The following is a 13725-nucleotide window of genomic DNA, read 5'->3' as shown; positions in this document are numbered from 1 at the left end:
TAACTGCACTCTTTTGGTAGAAGTGCACTGTAGCAAATCTATCTGAGTTGGGGGCTGCTGGCTCAAAGCTTATTGTGTGTTTTCCTGATTGGTATGTAGGCCTTGCAGTTGTAAAACTTGTTTTTTCTGATTCTGTGTAATCCAATTGTTTGTGTGGGTTTGTGCTCAGTTCTTCAGAGCTGTTCTTGGTTTGGCCATTTTGCCTGAGAGTTACAGAGAATCTGCTGTATCTACAGCTATCCACTGCTAAAAGAACAAAAATAAGTATAATTTTGTACTTCTGTTTATTATTTCTACTGTGTTTCATAAGAATCTTGTATTAATTGTTACATTTCTCATACTTTAGTAGAGTTGCAAAGCTGGACTGTTTCCAATGCTGCTGCTGTAGTAAATAATTACATTATGTCTGCTATTTTACAGGATAGTAATATCTAGATTATGTAGTTTCCTTGTACTAGAGTCTTCAACCATCATTTTTCCATTAAGAGGGATTTCTGACTGCACTCTTTTGGCATAATTGTGCTGTAGAAAACCTATCTGAGTTGGGGGCCACCGGCAGAGCACTTATTGTGTGTTTTCCTGATTGGTCTGTAGGCCTTGCTATTGTAAAACTTGTTTTTCTGATACTGTATAAACCTAGTGTTTGCGCTAGTCTGCTCTCCATGCAGTGGCAGTTAGCAGTGCCCCGCAGAGATGCAAACACTATCAAGTTAATATTTTCCTTAGGCTAACTATCTCTGCAACCTTCCCCAGTCTCCCTGCTGTACTAGGAGCATCTGCATTATGCATAGGTCAGCATCATCTTGTTGGATAGCTGCAGTTCATACTGAGTATAGAGCCCCTTCTTTATCCCTGTGCTATCATCCCAGTCCACTTTAATCTACCCACTCTTGTCCCTGGTTAAACACATAGTAAAAAAACATGAAACCATGAATAGGCACTTTCCTGCTATCTATGTGGCCAGCCTGGTGAACATTGGCATCCTGAGGCAATGTAACAATTGCCTCATAATTACTGACAACCACATAATCCTGAAACAAACAAGCACAGTGCGTAAGAGATGTAATTATACTATGAAAACTGATATATGACTCTTCACATATTGACAAATCAAATGACAAACAGGCTGTCAGCACATGCACATCATTTCCTTCACTAAATAAGGTCTCACCACATAAACCCACATATGAGGAGGTACTCATGAGTAACTTACTAAATCTGAAAGGCCTCCCTTACTCTGCCATTAGAAACCACATGCAAACAAAACAAAGTCAACACCAACCACTACACATAAAAATACACATCACTGTGTCTCCAAATGCAAACCACTAAGGCTAAATACTACACATTCAAACATCTTGGTCATAGGAGACTCCATCATGAGACACATGGATGCCCCCTCACCTGGTTGAATAAAGGGAAGGTTACAGTCAGGTGGAAGAATTCACTAGGTCGCACAGGCACTCAGGTCACTCAACCACAGGTACCAGTATGACTCATTCATAATCCATGTGGGTGTGAATTATCTGAGATGTACCACCCTGGACTATATGTTGACCGAGACATGATGGACCTCTCAGAATATGTGTCAAAGGCTGGTATGAACCTCCCATTGAGCAGCATTCTACCCTCACCAAGAATGATACCACAGTACAAACAGAAAATGATTAACTTCAATAATTGGCTTAACTACTGGACTTATTCCAATGGAATCCAGTATTTGTCATCCTGGGACAACATGATCGATAGACCATGCTGCTTTGCCAGAGATGATCTGCACCTGTCACCACTAGGCTTTCAAATACTGGCCAAGGCATTAGCCACCCACATAGTGTCTTTTCTAGGCAGTGCAAAACCAACAGACCTACAAACATAACCCGTTCTTCGAATACCAAGCTGAAGTTTCCATTGCTCAATGCTAGGCGTCTTAACAAGAAACTGCTCTCTCTGGAAGCTCTCCTTGCTCTGGAGAATGTTGAAGTCTATGCAGATACAGAGATGTGGTTCAAGATTGCAGAAAGGACCCCAGCAATGCAAGCTACAATGCCTATCACATTCAGACCACCCACTGAAAAGGAAAAATGAAAGGAAGAAGTGTTTCCATTTACATAAAAAACAGTCACATGTCAAGGTGGTCAAGTAAGATGACTCACATGAGCTACTCCATGTCCAGCTGACCATAGGCAAAAAGCCACATCATATCATCTCTAGCTACAGATCCCCAATCATGAATCATGAAAACCACTGTGCATACCTGAAGTTACTAGAATCACTTACCGTTCAGCCCAACACAGTACTGATGGGCAATTTTAACTATCCCTGCATAAACTGGGAAACATATACGACTAATAACATGCAGGCTGAGATATTCCGTGACTTTGTTATGCAAATGCTCTAGAACAGCTGGTCTGCACTCTCACTAGGGGCTCCAATATCCTTCACATGACATAGTATTCACAAACATGTGGGAGTGTTGCACCCCCACGCCCCAGCATAATGTCCTCATTGGTAAGATTGTATCTTAAATTGAGTCTCCTTTGAAATAAATGTAACAGTAACCCCTCCCCATCAAACCCTAAAACCTTAAAGAATTTTTGAAAAGGCAAATTATCTTCTATTAAGTGATAGCTCAGGTAATTTTAAAGCTCCCTCTAATGCCAAAAAACACAAAGGACTATGCAGAAGTTTACACGAATGCCCTGTACAACCACATAAACAACTGCATAGAAACTGCAGTACCTGACCGAACTAAACGCAGGTCTAGCCAGGAAAAACAAGCCTCCCTTGTGGATTCCTGACATAAATAGAGTATACAACAGAAGGAAGAAATTCCTGTCTATAAGTAAGTGGAAGGGTACACCATGGAGAAAAAAATCAATCATTAGTCTCAACAGGCAAATCTTTAAAAGTTAAATACAAGACTAAAATAGCCTCCCAAGCAAATGATAACCAAAAAGCATTTTTAGTTATGTCTGAAAATGTTAAGGGAAACATACAACAATGTGCTGATCTGGCTGTAGATGGCACTACCTATACTCATCCAGAAGAAATAGCAAATCTGCTAGCTGATAAAGTAATCTCAAATTTGACCCTGTCGTCACCTCCAGTCACTCCCCATGACATACCCCCTACCATTCCTTTGCTTGTTATCACAAAAGAACAGGTTGTCACTGCACTCTCTAAAGCTAGAAGTATGGCATCAGTGGGCCCTGACAGAATCCCAGAGTGCCTATTAAATAGATTGACACATGGCCTAGCAGACCCACTTGGATCTCTGTTTAACCACAGTCACCAAAAAGACTTTTTCTCAGCAAAGTGGAGAACAGCAAAAGTCAAACCTCTGCACAAGGGGAGACCATCAACTGACCATGGAACCAACTGACTCATAAGTCTCACTATCCTCATATGCAAGGCTATGGAAAGGATAATCATGTACCTGATTAACAACAACATAGGAAATCTCCAAACTCTATACCCAACCCATTTTGGCTTTGTCAAGGGAAGGTTCTGCCTGCTTAATCTTGTGGACTTCTTTTAGAAGGTCACCAAGGCCATGGATGAGGGTAAGACAGTGCATATCAGCTACCTTGACCTGGCCAAGGCATTTGACATAATACCCCATTTGGGTATTATAAATAAACTCACAAAATTGTGCATAAACTTCTACATCACCATATGGGTAGCCAAATGGCTCATGGATAGTTCACATGTTGTTAGAGTATGGGAATCCACATCCAGCAGGATGCCAGACATCTAGCCTTAGTGCTGGTCCCCCTACTGTTTGGGATATACTTCTCAGATGTCAAGGCAAATGTACATGACCTTTGCCTGGCCAGGTTTGCTGATGACTGCAAGTTGGGGGCAATCTTTGACTTCCCAAATGATGTTGATAGCCTGCAGAAAGGTCTGACACAGACTAATGACTACTGTCAGAGCCATGGCCTTAAACTAAATGCAAAGAAATGCATAATAATATCCTTTGGGAAATTAAATACCCCTGCAAATTACAGCATTGATAACACCACCCCAAGAGTGGACCCAGTGGTGAGTATCTGGGTAATCAGGGAATAATCTGAACTTTGACCACCATGTGTCCACAGTGGTGAAGAAATCCTTCTTTGCGGCTTATAAATAAGGACATGGCATCCAGATCCAGGGATGTCATAGTACTACTCTCCTTGGCCCTCATCAGACCAATAATCAGGTACAATGCACCCTTTGGAATGTATCTCACCAGACACCTGAAATAGGTGGAGTGTCCTCAGAGGTTTCTCACAAAAAGAAATACAGGGCATAACCAACATATCATATGTGGATCGATTAAAAGCCCTAGGGGCTGTATTTAGTTTCCTGCCGATTACTGAAGAGTGATCTGTGCCTGACCTAAAGTGCAGTCTCTGACCCTGCCCTGATGTTGCATATTCGCAAAAATAACTGCACAAAGGTTACCCACTCCAAAAATCTAAACCTGATCTCTGACATGAATAGATCATGCTGGAGAGACACATATGTGTCCCAGAGATTGCCACTCCTCAGGAATAGGCTTCCTATTCACATGAAGCAGAGCCCTTCTGTGACCATCTTAAGGTCAATCTGGATGAGAAATTGCAAATTCACTCCTGGCATGGCACCCATATCCCTTATGAGCAGAGGCAGTCTGTAAAATTAGTAAAACCCCCACTTGCTGATTCTTCTTATATTTCTCTTAGGGATAGAGAATTGGGTAAAATCTGGGTAAAACTGACAAAAATTTAGCCTAGTCATCTCCTATGAATCTATGGCTTGAAAAAGCTTTTATTATTTCCTTTCGATAGCATGGTAAGTGCTCACCTACCATGCTATTGAAAGGAAATAATAAAAGCTTTATCGAGTTACAAGAACTAATTTGGACTGATGTTTTAAGCCTAAAGCTTTTTATCACAGTCGATGTTTTTATATTGGAAATTTATTGAGTTTTACAAATGTTGGAAACTGTATGTTTTTTCTTGGTGCTCTTCCGAGCTAATGATTCTAGCACAGAATCTTTCCACTTAATTTTTTAATTATTTTACAGTAGCAGCAGTAACTTAGCAAGGAGAGTTTCAGGGGGCAAATTCCCTTAGTGGATTTATTTATTTTGCGTCTATTTTCTTTTGAATCCAAAAATGAGGAAGAAAGGATACTTCTTACCTCAGATGTCCACAGACAACTCAGTTACTATCTTAACAGAACAAAATCTTTCCGAACTTACAATTATTTGTTCAAGATAAGAAAAAGGGACAACCTGTGTCAAAGCAGGCTATTCCCAAGTGGTTGCCTCAGACTATTACCTTTTATTATTCCTACTACAACAAAATAATTCCAGGCAGGGAAAGGCACACTCTACTGGGACCTTGGCTTTATCAATGGCTTTTTGAAAAAGGTTGGACTAGAAGCAGCAACTCAGTCCTCTGTACATAGTTTACAAAGCACTACAAAGTAGATCAGGCTTTGCTAGGACCATTCTCCAGGGTCTCTTGGAAGCATCCCCTTCAACCTCCCAGTTGTTCTAAGCTATGATAATCTACCCATATAACTTAGGCTACTGCACAGTGATCAATATGGTATAATGGTTAAGGTTTTTACTTCACAGACACAAGGTGCAAGATTTGATCTTCACATTTGAAAGGAAACTGGCTAGGCTTAAAATGACCCCACAAGGGCAGCTAGCCTAGTTCTTACCTATAAACATAGCACAGTTGTGTAAGTAAACTTACCATAAGAATAGTTGTGTAAAATCTTACCATAACCATAGATGTCCATCTCTTCCATGTTGCAATATTCTAAACCCTTGGGTTATCCTCTGTTAGCTACCCAAACATCCGGACAGTATACAAAAGCTTCTAGTCACTGCCAGGTACGTGGGATGTCTGACATTGGCCGAGGGAGCGTGAGCCATAAAAGTGATGTCTGCACGTACCTTTCCTCAGAACTGAATGCCCCAGTTGGACCCCAGTCCCAGGATAGCTGTATAAGTCCTGTGTCATCCAAGAAGAGATAGTTTTAATTGAAAAGGGGGGTAGGAGAGAATGAATACTGCAACATGGAAGAGAAGGACATCTGTGGTTATGGTAAGATTTTACACAACTGTTCTATGTCCTTCTGTTCTCATGTTGCAGTATTCCAAACCCTTGGTTGAGTGCTAAAGCTGAAAGGGAAGAAGAGGGGGGTAGCATGGAACCATTTTCTATGAAACCATGTAGGACTGCCCTAGCAAATACCGCTCTAGATCTGGAGATATGATCCAGTCTGTAGTGCTTAGTGAAGGTATGGACAGATGTCCATGTAGCTGCCTCTAGAATGGAAGCAGTATCCAGTCCTTTAAAGAAGGCTCCAGATGAAGCCATGGCTCTAGTGGAGTGGGCCTTAATTTTTTAATTTAGATGTTTTCCATGGTAGGTGTAGCAAAAGGATATAGCCCTGGAAGTCCAGGCAGAAATTTCTGTTTTGTCACCACTTTTCCCAGAGCCCTGGGGTGAAAGCAGACAAATAATTGTTCTGATTTACTAATGGACTTGGTCTTGTCAAGATAAAATCTAAGCTGTCTGTGAACATCAAGGGAATGCAAGACTCTCTCACTCTCATTCTGTGGATGTGAGAAAAAGCTGGGTGGGTGAATACCTTGGGTTAAGGACAGCTCATTGATCACCTTGGGCATGAAGGAGGGATTGGTCCTCAGGGTCACTCTATCCTTGTAGAAGAGGAGAAAGGGAGGAGTTGCAATGAAGGCCTGGAACTCTGACACTCTCCTAACTGATTTCAGGGCCACAAGGAGTATAGTTCTTCCAAGTACAGTGTTTCAGGGATGCTTTGGATGCTGGTTCAAAAGGAGCAATCATGAGTTTCTCTAAAACATAGTTCAGGTTCCTTGAGGAATAATTTTGACAGAAGATGGGATGCAAGAGGAGGATCAAGAGGCAGACAAGCTGAAATAGCAGCAAGGTGGACCTTAACAGAGGAATATGCCAGCCCTGCTTGCAGGAGTTTACACAGATAGGACAACACTAATGGGACCTCACCTTGCAGTGGATTCAGCTGTCTTTGTAGACACCACATGGAGAATTTTTTCCATTTACACAAATAAGATCTCCCTAGTATTAGGTTTCTTGGCCTCCTGCAGGAATGTTAGCATGTCCTCTGTGTAAAGTTATCTGTAAGGGATCAAGATTTTATCACCCAGAGTGTTAGGTTCAGAGATTCCAAGTGGGGATGGATTAGGAATCCCTTGTCCTGTGTGAGAAGGTCCACTCTGTGAGGTAACTTGTGATGATTGCCCCTGGCTAAATGCAGAAGGAGGGGAGAACCAATGCTGTCTTGGCCAAAAGGGAGTCACCAAGCTTTTTGGTTGCCCAGCTGGATTATCAATAGGACTTTTTGAAGGAGTGGGAAGGGGAGGGAATGCATAGAGAAACATCCCCTTCCAAGAGATTGAAAAGGCATCCATTGCCCTCACTAGGGGACTGGGTAGCCTGATGCAAAATAGTGGTAGTTTTCTGTTTAGAGGGGAGGCAAACAGATCTATTTGTGGTGTACCCCACTTGTGGACAATGTCCAGGAACACATCCCTGTGAAGCATCCATTCATGGGATTATGACATGGACCAGCTCAGTGTGTCTGCTTGAGTTTTCTGTGCTGAAGGGATATAAATTGTCTGCAGGGAGACTCCTTGTTGGGCCGTCAGTTCCCAGGCTTGGAATGCAAGTCTGCATAGCAAGTAGGATTTTGTTCCCCCCTGTTTGTTCACATATCATAGAACTGTAGTGCTGTCTGTGAACAATTTCAGGGGGTCCTTATTTTAGGATATGTAGAAAAGCTCTCAAGGCAAATAAGATTGCTCTCATTTCCTTGATATTGATGTGCTCCCACCTGAAGGTGTCTGACCAGGTACTCTGCACCTTCAGACTGCCTAAAGCAGTTCCCCAGCCAAGATCTGAGGGATCTGTGTACATCTCCTGAACTGAGGGAAGGGGATGTAAGGGGAGTCCTGGACTGAGTGTGATTTGCTCCAACCAACAGAGGATCTCCTTCCTCAGGCAGGGAATGAAGGGAATGTTGAAGTCCAAGGAGTGTGAATGGTGGGTCCACGTTGACCTCAGGTACCATTTCAATTTTCTCATGTTGAGTCTTCTCAATGGCAGCATTGTGATAGTGGAAGCCATGTAACCCAGCAATCTGAGATATTGTCTGGCTGTCATAGCAGTGACATGAAGGACAGAGAACAGGCACTGCTTTAGGTTTTCCACCTTTTGGAGTAGAAAGAATGCTCTTATGACATCTGTTCTTATGCTGCATCCCAGGAAAACTTGATCCTGGGAGGGATTCAGGTTGGACATAGGGTAATTGATGTTGAATCCCAGTGCCTGCAGGATTGAGATAACTTTGTGTAGTTCGTGGTGTAGAAATTTGGAACATTCTGCCTGTATCAGAAGGTCATCTAGGTATGGAAATATTTGAATCCCTTGGACCCTGCAATAAACTATAACTGGAGCCAGACACTCAGTGAATACCCTCAGAGCTGTAGAGAGTTCAAAGGGCAAGACAGAAACTGAAAATGTGAGGAACCCACAGAAAAACATAAGTATTTCCTGTAGCTGGGCCTTATCAGGATGTGTAGGTAGGCATCCTTTATGTCCAAAGTGGCTAGAAAAGTCTGAGGCATTACCAAGGGAAAGAGGATCTGTAGAGCAAGCATACGGAAGGTGGGCACTTCTAAGAAAAGGTTGAGGTGGGAGAGATCCAGGGTAGGTCTCCATTGTCCATCCTTCCTTGGTACTAGGAAGAGTCTGGAATAAAAGCCCTTTCCCTGTAATGCCAGGGGAATGGGTTGTATAGTTCCCTGAGAAAGGAGGTTGTCTATAACTGGCTGAAGCAAGGGGGGCTGGTCTTTGGGTGGCTGTGGGATGCCTCTCCAAGAAGGAGGGATGATCCAGGTCATGAAATAACCCTTTTCTATAATGAACAAGACCCACTTGTCTGAGTTAATGATTCAACAAACTGGAAGGCAGTGAGAGAGCCTTAGGGACAGGGGAATGGAATTTGGTGGTGTGGACAGCAATGGCAGGCAGTCACAGACTACCTGTTCTGTCTTGAAACTGAGGTTTCTGGGCAGGTGTCTGAGCAGGCTTGGAAGGGGTCCATTGCTTCCTGGTGCTCTTTCTGCTCCTAAAATGGGGGGATGGAGCAGAGTGTTTTCAAATGAACTAGGTTTTGGTGGAGTAGTTTCTTTGAAATATGGGGATAGGGGAGATAAACAAGTGTTTGAGGTCCTGGAGTTCTTCCCCCTTTTGTTGAAGAGTCTTGAATAGCTCAGCCACTTTAGCTTCAAAAAGAGCAGTTATCCAGGAGAGCTTCCAAGAGTTTGTCCCTAATATAATCAGATAAGGGCTGTAGTCTTAACCATGAGTATTTTCTAAGGCCTGAAGCAGAGGCTGTAGATATGGCAAAAGCTTCTGCTGCATTATAGCTGCATCTAATTGAATGTCTATGACTTGAGAAGACAATGAGATGAGGCTATATATTTGAGACTTGGCAGGTTAGTCAGGGAGGTCTGCCAAAACCTTATTGACCTGAGCCAAAAGGGCCAGAGCATACTTGGACATATGTGTCTGGTAATTTAATGCCCTAAATGCCAAGGTTGCAGAAGTGTAAACTTTTTTGACACTGTGCTCCATTGTCTTACTGTCCTTGTCTGTGGGAAGGACAGAGGTGGAGGGAAGCAGCCTGAATGGTTTATCTGCAGAGACTGAGACAGTGTCAGGGTCTGCAGCAGGGCATTTAATCAGGAATTTAGCCCCTTCAGGGACTTTATAGAATCTGTCAGGCCATCAAGGGGCAAGTGGTTGGAAATCTGGATTCACAGAGGCTGCATTGAAAGCCTCCAAGAAGGTTGGTAAAACTGGAGGAATGGCAGAAGGATCAGAAGTGTCTACCTGCAAGAGCTCATAGTATCTTTTTTGGACCTCTGACATTTCATCGGAATCCCACTTAAAATATTCTCTCATTTTGAGATGGTCTCACCAAAGGTGAGGTCCTCTCCTGGGGAGTCTGTCTCAGCAGAGTCCTCCTCTGGGAAAGCATACCCAAGAGGGGGTCTATATTACATAGTCGAAAGGTAAAAAGAGCAAACACTCTTTTATCGAATAGTGAAAGGAAAAAACACTAAATATCGAAGACACTGAACAGCGATTTTTTTCCCCAGGGAAAAAAATCACTGAGCCATTTTCAGGACTTTGCCATTTCCTCCACTGTGGTGCAATCTCGGAGTTAGTATATTTAAGTAGGGGGGGGTGTGGTGGGCAAAACCCCCCACTTTATTTTGTGTTTGGATTTTTTTTATTTTTGCTGAGCAGCGATTTTTTCCCTGGGAAAAAAATTACTGTTCCTTGTCTTCGATATTTAATGGTTTTGCCTTTCAGTGTTCGATAAAAGAGCATTCGCTCTTTTTATCTTTCAACTATGTAATATAGATGCCCCAAGAGGGGAGGGCATCTGGGACACATAGGAAAGAGAATTCTCCAAAGAGGAGTCTGAGGAGTCCTCAGATTCAGGTTGGAGAGTGTCATCAACATGAGGCCTGGGACTAAGGAGAGGTGGGGGAGTCAGTTAAGAAGCAGGCATAGCAGGCCTTAGGACCCTAAAAGCATTAAATAGGCTCTGGGAAAAGGCCTGCTAGTCCAGTTGGCTTTCTGCAGGAGGGGAAGCATGTTTAATCTTTCGCTTCTTTTTCAGGAAAGGCCTAGAAGGCATAAGGGCTAAAGCAGGCCTAGATTCTGTTTGCTCAGAAGCAGTGGAAGAGCCTGTCTGGACGGCTGTAACAAGTCTAGTTTCACCCTCGTCATCGGTGGATGACATCTGCAAGACTTCCAGAGACGTGCTTTCCAACCCAGGTTCTGCAGCTTCACAAATGGTACCTACTAAACCTATTTCGGCAGATTCCAAATGTTCCTCCAGGTGAACATCGGCTACAGGAGGGACGCTGGGTAGAGGAGGTGCGGCATCAGGTTCAGGCCTGGAAACTTTGGCCTTTTTCTTAGGTGGCTCTACGGTCTGACCGGACAGCCCCTCCATTGCTAGCTCAAAGTGTTTAAGATACTGGTTTTCTAGGTAAATATTAAGGGCATGCAGACGACTGTGGAGTGTCTTAGGTAAGAAGGCTTGACAGATTGCACAAGTTTGATGGTCTTGTGTAGGCCCTAAGCAGAAAAGGCAGAGCTCATGGGTGTCCTTACCGGTGATCTGATGTCCGCACCTGCACTTTCCTTTCCTTTCCTGGATGAAATGAACCTAAACAGGCATGCAGTGACTCAAGAGAAACAGAAAAAATGTCCCCAATGGGGCACTTAATCTTTTAATTTGAAGATCTGACAGCAGAGATGTCAGGAAGAGCTGAAGTTTAACTGGCAGCAGAGGCGTTCTGAGGAAAGGTATGTGCAGACATCACTTTTATGGCCCACACTCCCTCAGCCAACGTCAGATGTCCCATGTACCTAGCAGTGACTAGAAGCTTTTGTATACTGGCTGAACGTTCAGGTAGCTAGCAGCAGATAACCCAAGGGTTCAGAATACTGCAACATGAGAATAGAAGGACATCAGTAGATGTTCAAATGATTGCTGCTGCAGTAGCCACTCCTTCCATCCACTCCCCTTGTTTTTAAGTGTGTTTTTTTATGCCAGAGTGGTGTGCATTTTTTGTGTTGTTGTTCCTAGCAATGTCTCCCCAGGACTCAGCCTCCTCTCTCAGTTGGCATGAAAGCTCTAAAGGGCTTGGCACACAAACCTGTCTTTTAGTCAGTTCAGCTAACTAATGATTTGGACACCTGGAAGGTACACTAAAGCTTTGGAAGCTGGCCAGCTATTATATGCTATGCAGGATGTAACCATATAGCTTAGGCCACTGCAGCAGTGATGATTTCAACATCTACTGTTATGGTAAGTTCACTCACACTCACACGTGCATATTGTAGGCTTCCATCTGAAGTCTAAACTAATGTACAGCTATTACTTGGTGTTGCCATGCTGTACAATTTCTGTTATTATGTGTCAGCATGTCTTTCTCTCTGATATATTTTGGGACCTTGCATTACTATTAATGCTCAAATGTGTGTTTTTATATGAAAATAAACTAGGACTATTAAGTGGGGAAAATAGTCCTTTAAATTTTCCCACGGTCTTGCCCCCTTGTGTCTCATGGATGGAAACCATCAATAAGAAAATAATTATCCTAACTAACACTGCCCTATAAATCCTTAGCTACCTGCCTACTAATACGACACCCCCCCCCCCCGTATTAATCCTGGGACTCAACTGGTTTCAGGGGCGCGGCTATGCTTGAAGGGCCCTATTGGACATTAGCCTAGTAACAACCAATGAACCTATGAAAACTAAAAGAATACGCTAAAATACTAAGCCTGGTCCATGTCAATTAAAATAAGCTTAAGCAATATTTCATTTATTTATTTAGCTACGTTTTTAGAGTCAAAAAGTCTACAGAGTACTGAACCACTGAAGTCTCATTTCTGTCTTGAACTAATTACACAAATAAATTAAGAAAAACTGTGAAGATGCATTAAATAAAAATAAAAAAGGCAGTGTAATGGAATAATGTGCATGGGGCAGAGCATTAAAACCTGACAAAACTATGGGTATGTTCAAAATAATACTTAGTACTGCTTAGTGCAATACATGTTCCCTGGTGTGCAATTATTGCACAGTTGAACTGAGCTGCTAAGAAATTTAGGCTTTTGTATTACAAATCCAGTACATTTGCATTTATGTTGCTACTGTAAATGAAAAATTGACGGCTTGGAGAAGTAGGAAAGTATAGAGAGCTGATAGACGGTATTAGGAAGAGCATTCCAAGCAGTAAGGCCTAGATGATAGAAGGCTTATCAGTATAGGCAAGTGAAAATAATGACATGTCAACTGTAGGAGCAGTAGAAGTTGAATATCTGAGCAGTCTAAGGAACTATTTAACAGAATTAAGTCAGTAAAAGACCTTGCAATGGTCCATATGAAGGCACTTATACAGTAATCTACCTACCAGGAAAGTAAGTGTTTCTGCTGCTTTGGAGCAAATCTGCTCACTGAAATGCATTAGAAATATGAAAGCTGCTCCCTTTACCAACAATAAAGCAACATATATGATTTTTGCAATGTATGAAATTTCATTATGTTTCAAACCATGGTAGAGCTAATAGTGGGCAGGGAGCGCTCAAAGGTAGGAGTATATACTTTGCTTATTGCAAGCCTGTCCCATTCTGTTATATTATTTTTAAAGCTATTGCATGAATAAAGCATCAAAATAATGTTGTTGTCCACACTGTAGGTATGGCTAGAGAAATTAAGAGATTGCTCAAGATGGACATCAAGACATTTTATGAACTGCACTTGTTTCAGAGGACCTCCATCTAGGCCAGTAAAGTCCCAGTTGTCATTAAATAACCAGTTATGCTTTGGAGTTCCAAAGAGCATTGCACTAGTTTTGCCAGGATTAACTGTCAGGCTTTAGTGATTATAAGCCTGCCATAATGAAGCCAAAGTAAAATTAAGTAATCTGTGGTGGTGTCAGGTGAGCAGCCTGATTCTCAAATAACAATATAATCTGCATACAGAACAATGCCCTCAGTCACATGTCAAAGGAATTAATGCAGATGGCAAATAGCAGTTGTCCAAGGATGGAACCTTGTGGTTTACAACATAATTCAAGAT

At 42.4% G+C, this 13725-nt stretch overlaps 1 protein-coding gene across 1 annotated transcript in view; it reads right to left on the bottom strand.

The window, feature by feature from the left end:
- The window catches only part of CFAP418 (cilia and flagella associated protein 418), a 354461-nt gene extending 344010 nt beyond the window's left edge, over positions 1 to 10451 (bottom strand). Inside the window, exon 1 of the mRNA XM_044065930.1 lies at positions 10395 to 10451. Within this exon, the coding sequence (XP_043921865.1) occupies positions 10395 to 10451 (57 nt within the window). The remainder of the gene's footprint in view (positions 1 to 10394) is intronic.
- Between the last annotated feature and the right edge of the window lie 3274 nt (positions 10452 to 13725).

The sequence above is a fragment of the Protopterus annectens genome, chromosome 3.part0, assembly GCF_019279795.1.
Source record: "Protopterus annectens isolate FY-2018-M chromosome 3.part0, PAN1.0, whole genome shotgun sequence".
NCBI lineage: Eukaryota > Metazoa > Chordata > Ceratodontiformes > Protopteridae > Protopterus > Protopterus annectens.
The sequence above is the reverse complement of the archived record's forward strand: the minus strand, read 5'-3'. Positions and strand labels throughout refer to the sequence as shown.